The 15,730-nt window shown below is 44.4% G+C and overlaps 1 protein-coding gene across 1 annotated transcript in view; it reads left to right on the forward strand.

Moving 5' to 3' along the window:
* The window catches only part of NPR2 (natriuretic peptide receptor 2), a 571,736-nt gene that overhangs the window by 172,221 nt on the left and 383,785 nt on the right, over positions 1–15,730 (forward strand). Inside the window, exons 2-3 of the mRNA XM_085627733.1 lie at positions 8,176–8,375; positions 9,399–9,512. Coding sequence (XP_085483859.1) covers positions 8,176–8,375; positions 9,399–9,512 — 314 coding nt within the window. The remainder of the gene's footprint in view (positions 1–8,175; positions 8,376–9,398; positions 9,513–15,730) is intronic.

Here is a 15,730-nt window from a genome sequence, read left to right on the forward strand (position 1 = left end):
GGTTTCCCAAAGCCCAAGACACACCATCATCGAGGCCCTCATCTTCACCTGACTGTTCTATGGCACTGCTCTCTACACAGTGATCGCAGCTCGCCTCCTGCAATGACTACAGATCATACAGAATTCCGCAGTCAGACTCTTCCTGGATCTCCCTAGACGAAACCACATCACCCCCTACCTCAGGGTCTCCGCTGGCTCCATGTACTTAACAGATGCCATTTCCAGCTCCTGACCCATGTGTACAAGGCCCAACACAACTGTGGATCCGCCTACTTGAACCACTGTCTGAACTTCCATCAGCCCACCAGACACCTCCACTCCACGTCCCTTTCTCTTACCCTCACCCCAGTATCCGACGTAGCAGATGGGGCGGTTGCGCCTTCTCCTGCCTAGCAGCAAAAACATGGAATGAGAAGCCCTTTCCTCTACGGACCTCCCCATCTCTGCCAGAGCTCCGAAAATCCCTGAAGACCTGGCTAGTCGGCTAATCAATGGGACCCTGCCAGTGAATGGATACCCTCACGAGTGACAAGAAGCGCTCTACAAATCTGCTGATTGATTGATCGAGACATTTAAATTTCATCACAACCTTGGATCTCTTTGGTCCGCAGTTTAACTCCAACACGCAGCTACCAGCGTTGACCCAGTGTGACTTCCCCGCGACTTGAGAGCGTTTATGCCGTACTGCAGTCCAGTAGTTTGACAACACAGGACAAGCCCAAAACCAATGCAGCAAATCTGCTGGCCAATACTGACATCTTGAACAGTCTTCCCCCACAGCTGGACACATCAGGCTCATTTTGTGGGGGGTGAGGTGGGCCCTGTGAAGTGTAGACTATTGGGCTAATGTAAAGCACTTCGGGACATGTTCTGGGGGTTTTCTAATACTCTCTGCCAGTCTTTATCATTAAGCGCCCAGACTATGTCAGCTTCCCACTTGGTACAAGGAGGGTTTAGGGAAATCGTGCTTGCTCCCAAACAGCCTATATAGCCAAGTAACCAGTCCGCGACCTGGGCCAAGGTTTGGACTCACGCATAAGTGTCTGGTTCAGCCCCATCAATGACCCAGTGCTTTGTAAGGCTTTTGTTATTTTAGCACACATCAGAAAGTGGGCGTATAATCAAGGACGTGTTCCTCTGTGGTATAACACCGCTTTGATCATCATGGATAGGGGTGGCAAGTGTGGCAGGCGTCTCTCAGCAGCAACTTACTCAGAATCTTATATTCGGTGTTAAGGACTGAGAGGGGATGATAAGAAGATAAGGGACAGAAGTCCCGACCAGGCTCTGGTGTAGAAGTAACTCTGGCTTCATTAGTGGAAACAAGAGACCACCATGATCACAAGATACCTCAGATGGAGTCAATCATGCTGGTACTAATGGCAACACAAATGTAGCACAAACATTGATACGGAGCCAGGTGTCTTATTCCTTGTTAATGCTCCTGTAGCCTGACGAATATAGTGCTCAGAGATTGTGACACCCAGCAATTAGTTCTTTCCCGGCATCATTCGTGGCAAGCTAAACCCGTTGTAGGACTACCTCTAGCTTTTCTGGGTTGGACGTCGGATGCAGAATATAAGGTTGTGTCATGGTCTTTAAGGGTGTTACTGATCTCAGATTTGGAACGTATTGTGGCAGCAGCTGGAGTGGTATTAGATAGTGGAGGAGTCTGTGAAGGATAGGGTTTAATTCACCAGGCCAGGAGCCTACCGGCCTTATCGCCCTCCAAAGGAATCCGGTTCGCATATGCTGCTTGGTCAATGCACCGACGCCACTCCAGGAGTTTGGCATGGCTAACCTTGGCTGTGTGCAGCTAATGCTCCTGGGTGGGGTCAGTTACCACTGATGACTTTATGCGGCGCAGCGAATCTTCTACGCTCTAATAAATGGATATTTTAACAAACTAGTGTAGATTCATTCTTACAAATGTGCATTGGCACCAACAAAGTAGACATGAAGCTAAGACTGTGCAATTACACCAAACAATACAGGTTGAGTCCCATGATTCACAAAAATGAAATGCACTTTTGTGCAGTATCTGCAAAACATCACATTCACAGGATTCACAACAAGTGATTTAGGATAAAAGTGGCCTTATTCATTGCACGTGTGTGACCTCTTCTTGGCACGGAAATGATAAGGGGCATGTTTACGAGATGATGCCGCAGTGCAGCAAGTCATCATGTGTCTGGGGAGGCGTAAGGTTTTGGCGCATCCCTAAGTTTAAAAGGTTTTGTAAATCTGGGGATGCTTCAAAATCCATGGGAGTTGCATGGGAACACCTACAGCAACGCCCATGGAATGTCTACCCAGGGCAGAGTAGTACAATGCAGCGACTTGCGCTGTGTTGCGCTACTCCAGATTCATGAAGTCACGCAGAGTGTCCTTGCGTGGCTCCATAAATCTGACTTAAAGCCATGTATCACTTTGTGCGGTGCAAATGTGACGCAATACTCTCGTAAATAAGCCCCTAGGTACTCAGACTGGACCACTCCTTACTTTGCCCCAGAAACCACTGCTATCCAGTCATCCATGTAACATAGTTTTCAACGGGAGATAAGGGTACAATGGTGCCGATTGGAACACCTTCAAATATGCCTCCGCGTTACTAAAATACATCAGTTGAGTCACTTTTGAAAACAATACATAGTAGAGCTGTGAGAAGCGCTCCAATAATTCTGAGGTCTCCAGTGTTGGTGCATATAAACAAAGAGAACAAGCTCTAGAGCTATGCTCTAGAAATCCCAATCTGAAGGGCTAATTACATTTTTGCCTTCTTGACAGGGAAACCAGTTGGTTTTTTAGAAGAACCCTCACCCACCAACCTAGTTGGTGGCATGCTTCATCATCTGGTTCCCATCCAGAAGGCCGAATGCCTCCTCGTTGTGCTTTGACGCCTGATTACAGCAGAGCTGGTTTTTAGGTCGAGCCTAGCGCAGCACACATGCGATGCACTGGGAGATGACCTTTAGAAATCGGTCTGCACTTTTCCTCACACTCATGTGTGTGGTGTCATCCACCTTGCAGGAGAGAGCAGCGGCGTGCAAGGGTCATCTGTTTGTAATTAGCATGGCCGTGCTTGTTGGCCACGCTTGTTTACATTTGCCTGTCTCTTTCCCTCTTCTCCCTCGCCCCCTGTGTAGGTTTGCCGTTTCGGGCAGCCGAGCAGCACACGCGTGCACCAATCGCTTTCTAAAGGAAGTCGATAACACACGAGGGGATGCAGCACGCGCGCACCACTCACGGGCTTGTTCAGCAGAGCAAGCGCGTAAAACAGATTTGAAGTGACCCTGCTGCTGGAAGTGAGGCCCGGTCCCCTGAGTGGAAGAACAATTACCAACATGTCTCTGAAAGCTGTGTACTACTCCAGAACGCACGGCTCGTGCTGTTATTGTAGTTACTGGCTGACATCACGGCACTCACTCCAGGTTTTGTGTTGGGCGCCCGAACGCTGCCATTCCATGTATTGCACGACAAATAGCTGGCCAAAGTTGCTAAATGTATTACCTTCCAAAGCCAGCCTCCGGGAACATTTCTGACAGGCAATCTCCCATTGCATGAATATTTCACAGGCTGCTTCCTTGGGGCTCTGGTCTTATCTTTGGGGCTTGAGGCGCAATGTTCTGCTCTTCAGCCTTTTCTACATATTCGAGGAAATGTCATTATCCCCAGCTCGTGGATTACAGAGGACTTTTGTAAACCAATTTAAATCGGCAAGCTGCTGGCCTTGAACTCTCCGGATCCTCCCTATCCATTCCCGCCATATAATGGCCGCGCGAAGAGGCTCCACCGTATAAGGGCCGCGCGAAAAGGCTTCACCGTATAATGGCCGCGCGATAAGCCGCCTCTAATGCACGAGGCGGTGTGACAAGATGCAGAGGTGTCTATCTAGTGCTATTTTTATGAAGTTTGAGCTTGGTTTGGTAACAGGCTTTGAGACACTCAGAATAAGATTCCCTGGCTAAATCCAGCGGCACTGTCAATTCGCCTCTACCCTGGACCTGCATTGCGTCACGCAGATTTCAGCTTTCCAGACTCTTTAAAGCTGTAGAGCTCTGCCTAAGCCTAGGACCTTCATCCTGCGGACGTAGCTTCACTAAACCACTCTCACTTGTTATTACCCTAACATATCTCGCAGCTCTGTCAATGTATCTCCGTCTTTCCCCGACACCCTTGGTCAGCAGTGCAGGTATTTGGTAAATAGACATAATATCGAAAAAAAAATATCGAGTGGACAGAATATCGAGTTTTAAATATAGAATGGACAGAATATCGAATTGCCAAAATATAGTGGTGAAGAATATCGAAAAACAGGTAAGAAATATCGATTGCAATAATATAGAAGTAAGTAATATCGACAGTCATAATATAGTTGTTAAAAATATCGAGTTTTTTATAGTGTTTTAAGTGTTAGTATATGTGTTAAAAGTATGTATTAATATTGTAATGTATGTTAGTATATTTTAAAAGTAATGAATTTTATGTTATGTTATTTTTGTGTAATTTAATTCCATAGCGGGTTGTGGGTTTATAGGGGAGTAGGGTGGGAAGTAATTTAATTATAGTACATTAAATAATAATTTATAGGAATTATTAATTATTTTTAATTTAATTTAGCGTTTTACTTCTGTAGCGGGTTGTGGGTTTATAGGGGAATAGGGTGGGAAGTAATTTAATTGTTATTAGTTAATTATTAATTGGTATTGAAAATTAATTGGTTGTTGATTAATTATTAATTGGTAAATAATTTGTATTAATTGGTAATTAATTTGTATTAATTGTTTAATTGATAATTATGTTAATTGTATTCATTTAATACTTGTAGCGGGTAGTGTGTTTATAGGGGAATATGGTGGGAAGTAATATAATTGTAAAAAATTAATTATTTAAATAATTTGTGTATATCGTTAATCAATATATTATTAATTAATGATTAATTGGTATTATTAGCATTTATTAATGTTTGTTATTGAAAAACAATTGGTTGTTAATTAATTATTAATAGGTAATTAATTAAACAAAAATATATTGGTATTTATAAATAATCAATTATTAAATCTTGTGTGATTGGTAATTAATTGTAATACTTGTTTTGGTATTAATAATTAATTAATTTTTAACAAAATATTAATTTATTATTTTCCCTACTTTTGCACTTACTTGAGTGGGAATAGTAATTTTTACCCCTACGCTATCTAATGCTTTCCCTATTATTGCACTCTCTGGAGTGGGAATAGTAATTTTTACCCTACCGCTATCCAACGCTTTCCCTACTGTTGCACTCTCTGGAGTGGTAATAGTAAATTTTACCCGCCCGCTATCCTACGCAGAAAATATTGAATATTTTTAATAAATATTACGTTAATATATATGTATTAATTATTTTTTTTACTTACATTAATTATTTATTAATTTTAATGTTATTTAAGTATTTTTAAGTATGTGGCAGTTAATTATATGTATTATTTCATTAATTTTACATTACTTTTAAAACAATTAAAAAATTCGATATTTTGACTAACTATATTATTTACAACGATATTTTGGATTCTATATTTTTGTACTTTCCTGTTTGGAGATAGGGAGTCGATATTTTGGTATTCTATATTTTGGCATCGATATTTTTGTAAGTCTATATTTTTGTAGTCGATATTATGTCAGTGATCCCAGGTATTTACATAATGGAAGACAGCGGCATCAACCAATCAGAAGGCAGGACCAGAGAGATATAAATCTGGTAGGAATCTCTGAGAGGAAAGATCCCCTGCTCAATCACAGTTTTGATGATACGTCGCATAAGTTGAGACAGACGCCAATTAATGAAATGAAAGGGAGAGGTGTGGCGCAGCGGCCAGGGCGGCTGGCACTGGGCTTACAGTTCGATCCCCGGTGGCAGCTCCGCCCAGCACCATGTGACTCTGGTCAATAGCTCGCTTAATCTTCCGGACTGCCCCCAGCGCCTTGAGACCCTTAGAGGTGATTAGTTCACCCTTTACAAATACCCCGGTTACTATTTATTTATTTAATGAAAGGACTAAGAGTGTGATTAGACACTTTTCCCTGTGGCTGTGTGCCACACACGCAGCTTGTCCACTCTTTTGTGGCCCGTACAAGCCCCTTCTAGCTTAAGTCGCTAATCTAGCTACCCCCGTCTACCAGTGGCATGTAAAGTATCAGTAGGTGTCGTAGCACCTAGGTTAATGTGCTGCATGGCTAAATACTTACAAGGTCCCAAAGTCGAGACCTATTGAATATGCCAATGCTTGTTTTGTTTGTAGTATGTGAATAGTGGATACCGTTAAAGTGAAAGGTTAAAACTCTCTGCAAGGTACCTAATCCCTTATTGTATGGTCACTGGGGTAAGATTAAAAAATAATTACAATTCAAATGGACCTGAGTGAGACACTGGTCTCGCACGTCTCCTCAAATTATGGGAAAAGTGAATTTTATGTAGGTGGTCTACATGTTTCAGCCAAAAGTGTCAAATCGAATGGCTTTCTTCAGGACCCGTGGCTCGGAGTAAATTCTGAGCTACACGTAAACCATGCGCACTCGCTATGGTGTGCATAGGAATATGAAGGACGTAACTCACAATTTTTACAGTCAGAGTTGGACTACATAACTCGAATGAATGAATGAACAAACGACTCCTTGTGTTACTAAAGAATGGTTAAGGTTTCTCACAGCCCTGTCATGTGTTGTTTCGGTAAAATGTGCCTTAACTGACGTCTTTCAGTACATTCACACTTGTTTTTTTAATATGTTGCAGTTAAACCTGTTGTAGCTTTAACTCTTAAATCTATAATGGGTCTAATTAAAAACATATATTTTAAGTTATATAAAAACATTAATAGCTGAAGTTGCTTCAATATACAAACTGTTGGATATTCCCAAAGGGATACCTGATAGGTGTAAATCTATTTACACCTGTGTAATTGCATTCTACAACTGCACTCAATGAAACAGGAGTAAATCTCATGCGAAGGGTTTGGAGTGGCTCTGCCCTGCCAGGCTAGGAGCCAGGTGGGTTTGTCGTTGCCACAGACTGCGGGGTTTCTTACCAGTCACAAGCTCCTCTCTCATCCTTTTCCACCCTAGATATTGTCGGACATTTGCTCCTATGAATGTCTGGGAAAATCTCTGTCCAAGATGGAAGGGGGTACCAGAGCACCCCTAGACATGGCTGGGTGCGGGGGAGAGGGTCTTCCGTGGGTAAACATGTTGGAGCAGTGGAGGAAAAATAACAAAATATGTACTTTTCACGTCAGAGCTGCCTTTTCCAAGTGTTAATACAACGCATGGAATCCTCTGACTTGTGAGGCTTTACACACATACCACTGGGAAAGTTAGTGAGGGGCATATTATCAAGCCAGGCGATAAAATTATCGGCGATAATGGGCTTGATAATATGCTCTATGGAATTCCAATTGAAGTCCATGTTAGACGTGAAGGACATCTAACCTGAGCTTCTATTGGTATTCTCTGCAGCATATTATCAAGCCCATTATTGCCGCTTTAGCGGCAGCTTTCTGCCGCTAAAGCGGCGATACTTTTATCGCCTGGCTTGATATTATGCCCCTGAATTTCCAAAAAGTGAAAACGTACGTTAAGTCAGAGGTAGGAATCTTTGCGAGTACTTTTACTCTTTATCTTACGGGCTCAGCCCAATGCCTCGTGTTTCTGTGGCCCTTCCGGCATTGTTTGCCGCTGTAAACGACAAGTGTGGCACTGCCGGCTAACTCGATACAGCGTAGGGAGTTGAACACAGCAGCTTGCAAAGCCATAGGGCCTGATTTAGATCTCGGTGGACGGGTTACTACGTCACAGTATTGACCGATATCTCATCCGCTGCAATATAAATCTAATAGGCTATAATGGTATTCATATTTTCACAGACGAGATCTCTGTCCACCTAGATCTAAATTAGGCCCATAGCCTTTGTAGTAAGTGTTCCCTGTAGAGTTTTTTCCCACCACATGGACAGTATTTGATGGTGCTGTAGAAGCGCTGACCACAGCTGTGTTGGCACGGGTACGTAGATTTTGTCTATCAGGGCTGTGGGTTGCACCCTGTGGGCTAGGCAGAGGGTCTCATGTGGCAGGTGTAGGTGGGCTACGTACATGTGCACTGTGTGTTGACTGAAGCAGGCACTCTCCTTTTTGTCCTCTGCAGTTATTTACATCTGCGGCCCCCTGGACATGCTGCACCGGATCATGCTGCAAGCCCACAAGGACGAGCTGACCAACGGGGACTACGTCTTCTTCTACGTGGATGTGTTCGGAGAGAGTCTGCGAGCTGACGCGGGCAGGGGTGCCTCAAAGCCCTGGCAGACCAGCCTGAGCCAGGATCCGCAGCTGAAGGAAGCATTCAAAGTAAGTGAACCCTCAGGGGGATCTGGCCCTGCGTGGACCACCAGGGGTGCATGTTCAATCATGGCGGGTCCAGGGATGTGCAACGGTTCATACAACGATGGTCCGCTGTCCAAGAGCAGAGATTGGCTTTTCATAGGCCTTCAAGGCGCTGGGAGTGATTGGATGCTGATGGACTAATAGGCAATATCCCTGGGATATTGGGTGTACTATCATCTTTTGGGGTTTGAGCAGAAACCCCAAGAACTTCCATCAGAACCCCTTCCAGTAGTTGGGTCTACATTTCTCTGTACCTCTCTTCCCATGGGGCTCGGCCGGTTCTCTGAGAAGCAGTGTCTTCCCATCAGGACCAGCGGTTCTGCTGACCAAACACCGCAAGGGACAGATTGCCGGCTCACAGTTCATAAAGCAGTGATGGTGTCACAGAGGGTTCCTGGTTCTGTAGAACGAGGAACATCTCAGCATCTGCTGCAAGGACATGTCTGGCCGCCCTTCTCTTCCTCTCATGTCTGTATTCATTAGTGGAGCCTGTTTTGCTCTCAGCCTCTCCTTTCCTTGTCTGTTCTAATGTGTAGTTGGTGTTTGGTCTCCTTCCTACCTCTGTGCCTCTTCTTGCCTTTGAATGGTGTTGGATTTCTCCCTCTCTCTCTCCCTCTCTTTGCCCTCTCACTCTGGTTTATGGCTTTTCCATCTCCTTCTTACCTGCTGATGTCTCTCCACCTCTCTCAGTCTCCCCTCTTCTTGCCTAGCCTTGTTTTACCCTGATGTTCTATCGCACCTCTCTTTTTCTTTCTTTTTAGATGTTTCTATATTTCCCACTTCTCTTTTAGCCACCACTCTACTGTCCCTTCTTACCTTACATGCTGTGGGATTTCTTTCTTCTCAGTTTTTACTTACAGCTGTTGGTTCTCCCACTCTCTGGTGATAGCCCTGATTCTCTGTTTGCAGTTGATAACCGTGACTCTCTGTTCTCAGATGTTGGGGTCTCTTGCTGATACTTTGAGTCTATTCTCTCTTTCTTTGCAGACAGTGCTCATCATTACATATCGGGAACCCCAGAACCCCGAGTACCTGCAGTTCCAGACGAAGCTGATTCAGAAAGCAAAGGAGCAGTTCGGCGTGGACCTGAACTACTCGCTGGTAGGACATCACCGTCTAAGCTGCGCCAGACGCGGCCTGCACCGCCTTTGTGTCCATCCTGCTCATGCGATGGCAACCACCTTACTATCCATTGCTCTGCCTACCTGGGAAATCCTCTGTCTGTCTGTCTGTCTGTCTGTCTCTGTGCAGGATGGGGCAGTCTTATGTGATGATGATGATGAGACAAATGTATAAAGCACAGCTGTTACCCAAGCACGGGTGTCCTGGCGCAGTAAGACTGAAGCAACTATATATTTAGGGCTTTATGAAACATGAGGTGATTAGCTTCACCCCTCAACTGGAAGGGGAGAGCATTCCACAGTTAGGGAGGCAAGGAAAAAAGCCCACCGTCCTTTTGAGCAAGGATTATTGGAGCGTTGTCGACAGGAAAGGACTGCGAGTCTTTGAAGGCCTGCGGCGAGGTAGATCTCAGAAGTCCCTCATAGAATGTCAGGGCCCTTATTGTAGTAGGTTGGAAGGGACATGCAGATGTTTTTTCAACCATATTCTCTTACCAGTAGGCAACGGGTGTAGAGTTGTAAGTATTGGTGTGGAGGGTGGTAATGCTTTGCTCGCGACAGGACTCTTGCGGCCCAGCTTTGCACCCTCTGCAGTCATGCTATAGGTTTCATCGGCAGCCCCCAATATAGGGCGTCAGAGCCGTCCAAGTGAGCTAGCCCTGTGGCTGGGACCTCCTTTCTGTGAGTTTGTTTGGTAACATTGGACGCACTTTAAACAGTATCCTTAAATACAACGAAACAGGAAGCTGGGACCCTGTATTTGCCCCCTATATCAAGGTCTTGGTCGACTATCGCACGGGCTCCTGTAGCTTCTCCTCATCCTGTGGCTGCCAGTTCGGCGAGCAGGTCTCTGTTCGTGGGCCAAGACAGCGCAGCTCGGGCTCGTCCCCGTGCTCCTTCAGCGCACTGGCGCACCTCCACCGCCTCACCGAGACCACGCAGCCGTGCATGTTTATACTCATCAACCACAGACACTACAATTCAAGTCAGCCGATGAAATGAGCAATCACCTACATTCTGTTTAATAGTGGGGCGAGGGTGGAGTCTTAGAACCTGATTCACACAGATAAAGTTAGCCCAAAGGCCTAACTTAGACCAAAAGTCTAACTTTACTACTTTTCGGTATTCACAAAGGTAGTTACTACGAGTAACTTGCTTGAATCACTTATTGCACTGTGAGACCTCGCCTGTTTAGCCCTGTAGTGCGAGTATTTCACTGCCACGGGGAGAAGTTTCAAGGAGGTGGTCTTGGTGCTCAGTTTTGGGGGCTGTAGTAGGTCAGTCCCAGGGCATAGGGACTCAATCGCATTGACTGGGGCTTAGTAGCCATGAGGTCCCTGTGGCTCTGACGGGGCCCCTGTTAGACCTCACCACTGTCCTCGAGTCGGTGGACCTGCCGTCTCCCAATCACAACCTCATTATTCATGTAAGTACATCAGTCCTTATATTCTGATTATAAAAGTAAAAGTATTATTTCAAAGTCCAAGAGTCTTAAAATCTTTCAAATTCATCCATCGATGAAAAAATTCCATATATCAACCACTTTCATTTTGATGACAATTTTACATTTGAAAAAGTAAACAGCCAGCATGTGTTTCGCATACTTACCACTTCGTCAGGGCTGTAAGTGCATAAAAAAGAAAAATAAAGACACCAATCAGTGAAAAGTCATATAACATAATCAATAATCAGATTCCAAATGTATGTAACTACCCACGCATAATTAAAAAATAAAAAATACCAATCAGTGGAGAATCAGACATCTTGATAAGTGATCAGGTCCTGAGTAAACATTAAGACTCACACACACATATTTGAAATCACAATGTTTCATATATTGATTCTTTTCCCATAGCCAATATCTAAACAAATCGATTAGTTCTAAATTCTATGGTTAATACTCAACAGCACAATTTACATGATAAAAATGAAGACTGACGTCTAAACAACATAATTTGGTAATTTTTAAAGATTGTACAAAGTTTTCGTATGTAGCCAGTAGACATATGACAACTTTAGTGTTGTAAATAATTTTTATGCGTTGACATCTCATTCAGCCTAACATTGTTTTTACGATAAAAGCTACACATGGCTTCCTTAGGAAGCGTCTACAGTGTACACTGGATTCTAAATCTGGTACCTCACTGCTACGACGTTGCAACAGTTGATAACAAAACTTGTTACCGCTGTTGCTGCATTATTAAGGTCTTCTAGGCCTTGATACCGTAGCGACAGGGGTAACGAGTGCGATTATTTCAGATTTGAGACCCTGAGGATAGGTCATCCTATTGATGGCTCTCCCATGTCTTCTTCGCCCCTGCGTAGCAGTTGAAATCAGGGGCAGACGGTTTTCGGGGCCATACATGACAAATATTGATATGTAAATAGCTGAATTAGGGGGACGTTTTTCACCTCCGTGGAATCAGGGGTCCGAGTGACGTCATAGACAGCTTAAGATTCACTTTCGCTGTCTATTTCATGTCACTCAGACCGTCCTGGTGAAAAAAGTCCTCGTAATTCACTGTTACCCATCCATAATTCTATATGTTAATTAATGTCCCTCATCAACTAAGAAAGGCGCATCATATTTGCAAGCTTTTAATAGTTCAATTGGCAAAATTAATGTTATTAAAGTCATTTAATTTCTCTAACTGGGATACAGACTAAAAAATACACAAATATCATGAAAACTTACCCTAAATCCTAAATGAACAACATTATTTTTTACTATCCATATTTATGTCAGGAGCGTGTTTAAATCTAGCTAAAAAAAAAAAGAATTACAATTTAAAAAATATATAATTCTAAGATATCCCTACAAACAGCAAATGATGTTAAAAAGGCTTCCCTTGCTAGGAAAGTTTCACTTTAGAGGTTTTAGAAAGTTCTAGGCTGCTCTAGTTCACATTTGTAATTTAGGTTCTCATCAGTCGGTTGACAAATCCCGTGGAAAGGATCCTCAAAAGCAAAGGAACCTCTATTTAGGCCACTCTCTCCAGAACTTCCATTGATTCTTTTCTCTGTCATGTTCTAAGATGGTGTGGGCCTCTCTAACCTGCCGTCACTAACGCAGCGCGCCTGTGGTGCGACTGTGACGGATAGGCCATTCTATCCTATGTCACGCATACCTTATATAGCATCCCATGCCATCCTGCCCTATGTCACGCATACTTTTAGGGCAATCCAGGCCATCCTATCCTATGTCACGCACACTTTACATAGCATCTGATGCCCTCTTGTCCTATGTCACACATACTTCAGGTAGCATTCAATCCGATCCTGTCCTATGCCACGCACACTTTACATAGCATCCGATCCGATCCTGTCCGTTGTCACGCACACTTTACATAGCATCTGATGCCCTCTTGTCCTATGTCACACATACTTCACGTAGCATTCAATCCGATCCTGTCCTATGCCATGCACACTTTACATAGCATCCGATCCGATCCTGTCCGTTGTCACGCACACTTTACATAGCATCTGATGCCCTCTTGTCCTATGTCACACATACTTCACGTAGCATTCAATCCGATCCTGTCCTATGCCATGCACACTTTACATAGCATCCGATCCGATCCTGTCCGTTGTCACGCACACTTTACATAGCATCTGATGCCCTCTTGTCCTATGTCACACATACTTCAGGTAGCATTCAATCCGATCCTGTCCTATGCCACGCACAGTTTACATAGCATCCCAGACCTATGTGACAACTTTGCCATTTTCCTTAATGAAAAAATATCAAGGATTGAACTCTCACTAAAGGACCACCTCCGCCCACCCAACGAAAGTCCGCCCCCTACAAGGAAGACAATAACCCACCCAGACAACCCTCTAACAACTGGAAAACATTCAAGCCCATCTCCGAAACTGAAATCATGAAATTGACTACCAAGCCCTCACCCCACATTAAAGACCCCCTCCCTGCCCAACTGGCCAAAAAACTCAAACTCTCCCTAGTCCCACTCTGGACTAGGATTATAAATAGCTCCCTGAAAACTGGAATCATGCCTGACTGCCTCAAAATCGGTCAAGTAACACCATTACTGAAAAAAGCGGGTGCTGACCCAAACGATCTCAACAACTTCAGGCCTGTCTCCAATCTCCCATTCTTAGCCAAATGATAGAAAATGTGTTCTCCGTCAACTTACCCATTACATGGACAACAACGATCTCCCTGACCCTCACCAATCGGGCTTTAGAAAAGGTTGCAGCACAGAGTCAGCCATCCTGAATGTCATTGATGACGTCTCCAACTCACTCGACAAAGACCACATCTGTCTACTCCTACTACTGGACCTATCGGCAGCCTTCGACACGGTTAACCACAAACTACTCATCAATGTACTCCGTGAAAGGGTAGGAGCAGAAGGGGTGGTCCTACAGTGGTTCACCTCCTTCCTGCAAAACCGCACACAAAGAATAAAAATCAAAAACTTCACGTCTGACCTACGCCCCATAAGCAGAGGCGTTCCCCAAGGATCAGTTCTCTCACCCGCACTGTTCAACATCTACATGGAGCCACTCACCACCATACTCAAAAAAGCCAACATACCCTTCCACCTCTGTGCGGACGACACCCAGATCTACCTAGAAACCTCCACCTCGGCTGACATGCAAAGACTTAATGACACCCTAATAGACGTCCAACAGTGGCTCTCCCAAAAACATCTGAAACTCAACCAGGATAAAACGGAAATCCTCCTCATAGCCAACAAAGAGCAGACCCCCCGAATCACTGAATGGCTTAAGTCTATGGATGCTCTCAACTGCACTCTCACCCCGGCCGACTCCGCGAAATCACTGGGAATGACTCTGGACCCTAACCTTGACATGGTCAAACCCATCAAGAACACCCCACGGTGTGCTTTCTTCTTCTTAAAACTGCTCAAAAAAATCAAACCCTTCATCCCTCCAAAAGACCTTAAGCAAGTCACGCAATCCCTTGTGCTATCCAGATTAGATTACGGGAACGCCACCCTCACAGGCACGGCAAAATCACACCTTGCTCCTCTCAGATCAACCCTTAATGCAGCAGCCAGAATGGTGACCGGAGTAAAGAAATTCCAACACATCTCCCCCGCTCTCAGAGAGCTAAATTAGCACTCAATAGAAATGCGTGCTAACTTCAGAACTGCCTGTCTCACCCACAAAGCTCTGCACACTGGCAAACCTACCTATCTAGCCGCCAAACTCACCAGAGCCGGGCCGACAAGAAATCTCAGGAGCACCAACCCTCTACTTCTCATCCCCCCGAAAACCCGCAAACAAAAAACCTTATCACGCTCATTCTCTGGAAATGCACCCAGAATTTGGAATGCCATTCCAGTACATATCAGGACTAACCCTTCCTTCAAAAAATTCAAAAGCCAGCTCAAAGTCCTCTTCCTCAATCGAACTCTCACGAAGTGATAGCGGACCCACTAAACGGAGTTGTGCCCACCTGAGTATCCAGTCACTGCGATAAGAACAACTCGTACAACATCTAACTCCGGACCCGCACCTATGTACAAGACCTGTCACGATACATTATGTTTACTACTACTACTACTACTCTTTGTACTCGACTGCTACCTGACTTATGCCGAACAATTGACCCATCTCGAATCACTGTGTTTACTATTACTACTCTTTGTACTTGACTGCCACTTGACAAATGTTTTAAAGCGCTCCAATACCTTCGGGTATGGCGAGTTCTATATAAAACTCCTAAATAATTAATAAATAAATCTTTTCCTACGTCATGAATGCTTAACATAGCATCCAATGCCATCTTGTCCTATGTCATGCACACTTTACATAGCATCCCATGCCATCTTGACCTACATCATGCATGCTGTATATGACATCCCATGCCATCCTGTCCTATGTCACGCATGTTTTATATGACTTCCCATACCACCCTGTACTATGTCACGCATACTTTGCATAGCATCCCATGCCATCCTGCCATATGTCACGCACACTTTACATAGCAACCCATGCAATCCTGCCCTACGTCACGCATGCTTTATATGGCAATCCTGGCCATCCTATCCTATGTCATGCATACCTTATATAGCATCTCATGCCATCCTGCCCTATGTCAAGCACACTTTACATAGCATCCCATGCCATCCTGCCCTATGTCACGCATGCTTTATATGGCATCCCGTGCCATCCTGTTCTATGTCACGCATACTTTACACAGCATCC

Source organism: Triturus cristatus, chromosome 2_1, assembly GCF_964204655.1.
Source record: "Triturus cristatus chromosome 2_1, aTriCri1.1, whole genome shotgun sequence".
NCBI lineage: Eukaryota > Metazoa > Chordata > Amphibia > Caudata > Salamandridae > Triturus > Triturus cristatus.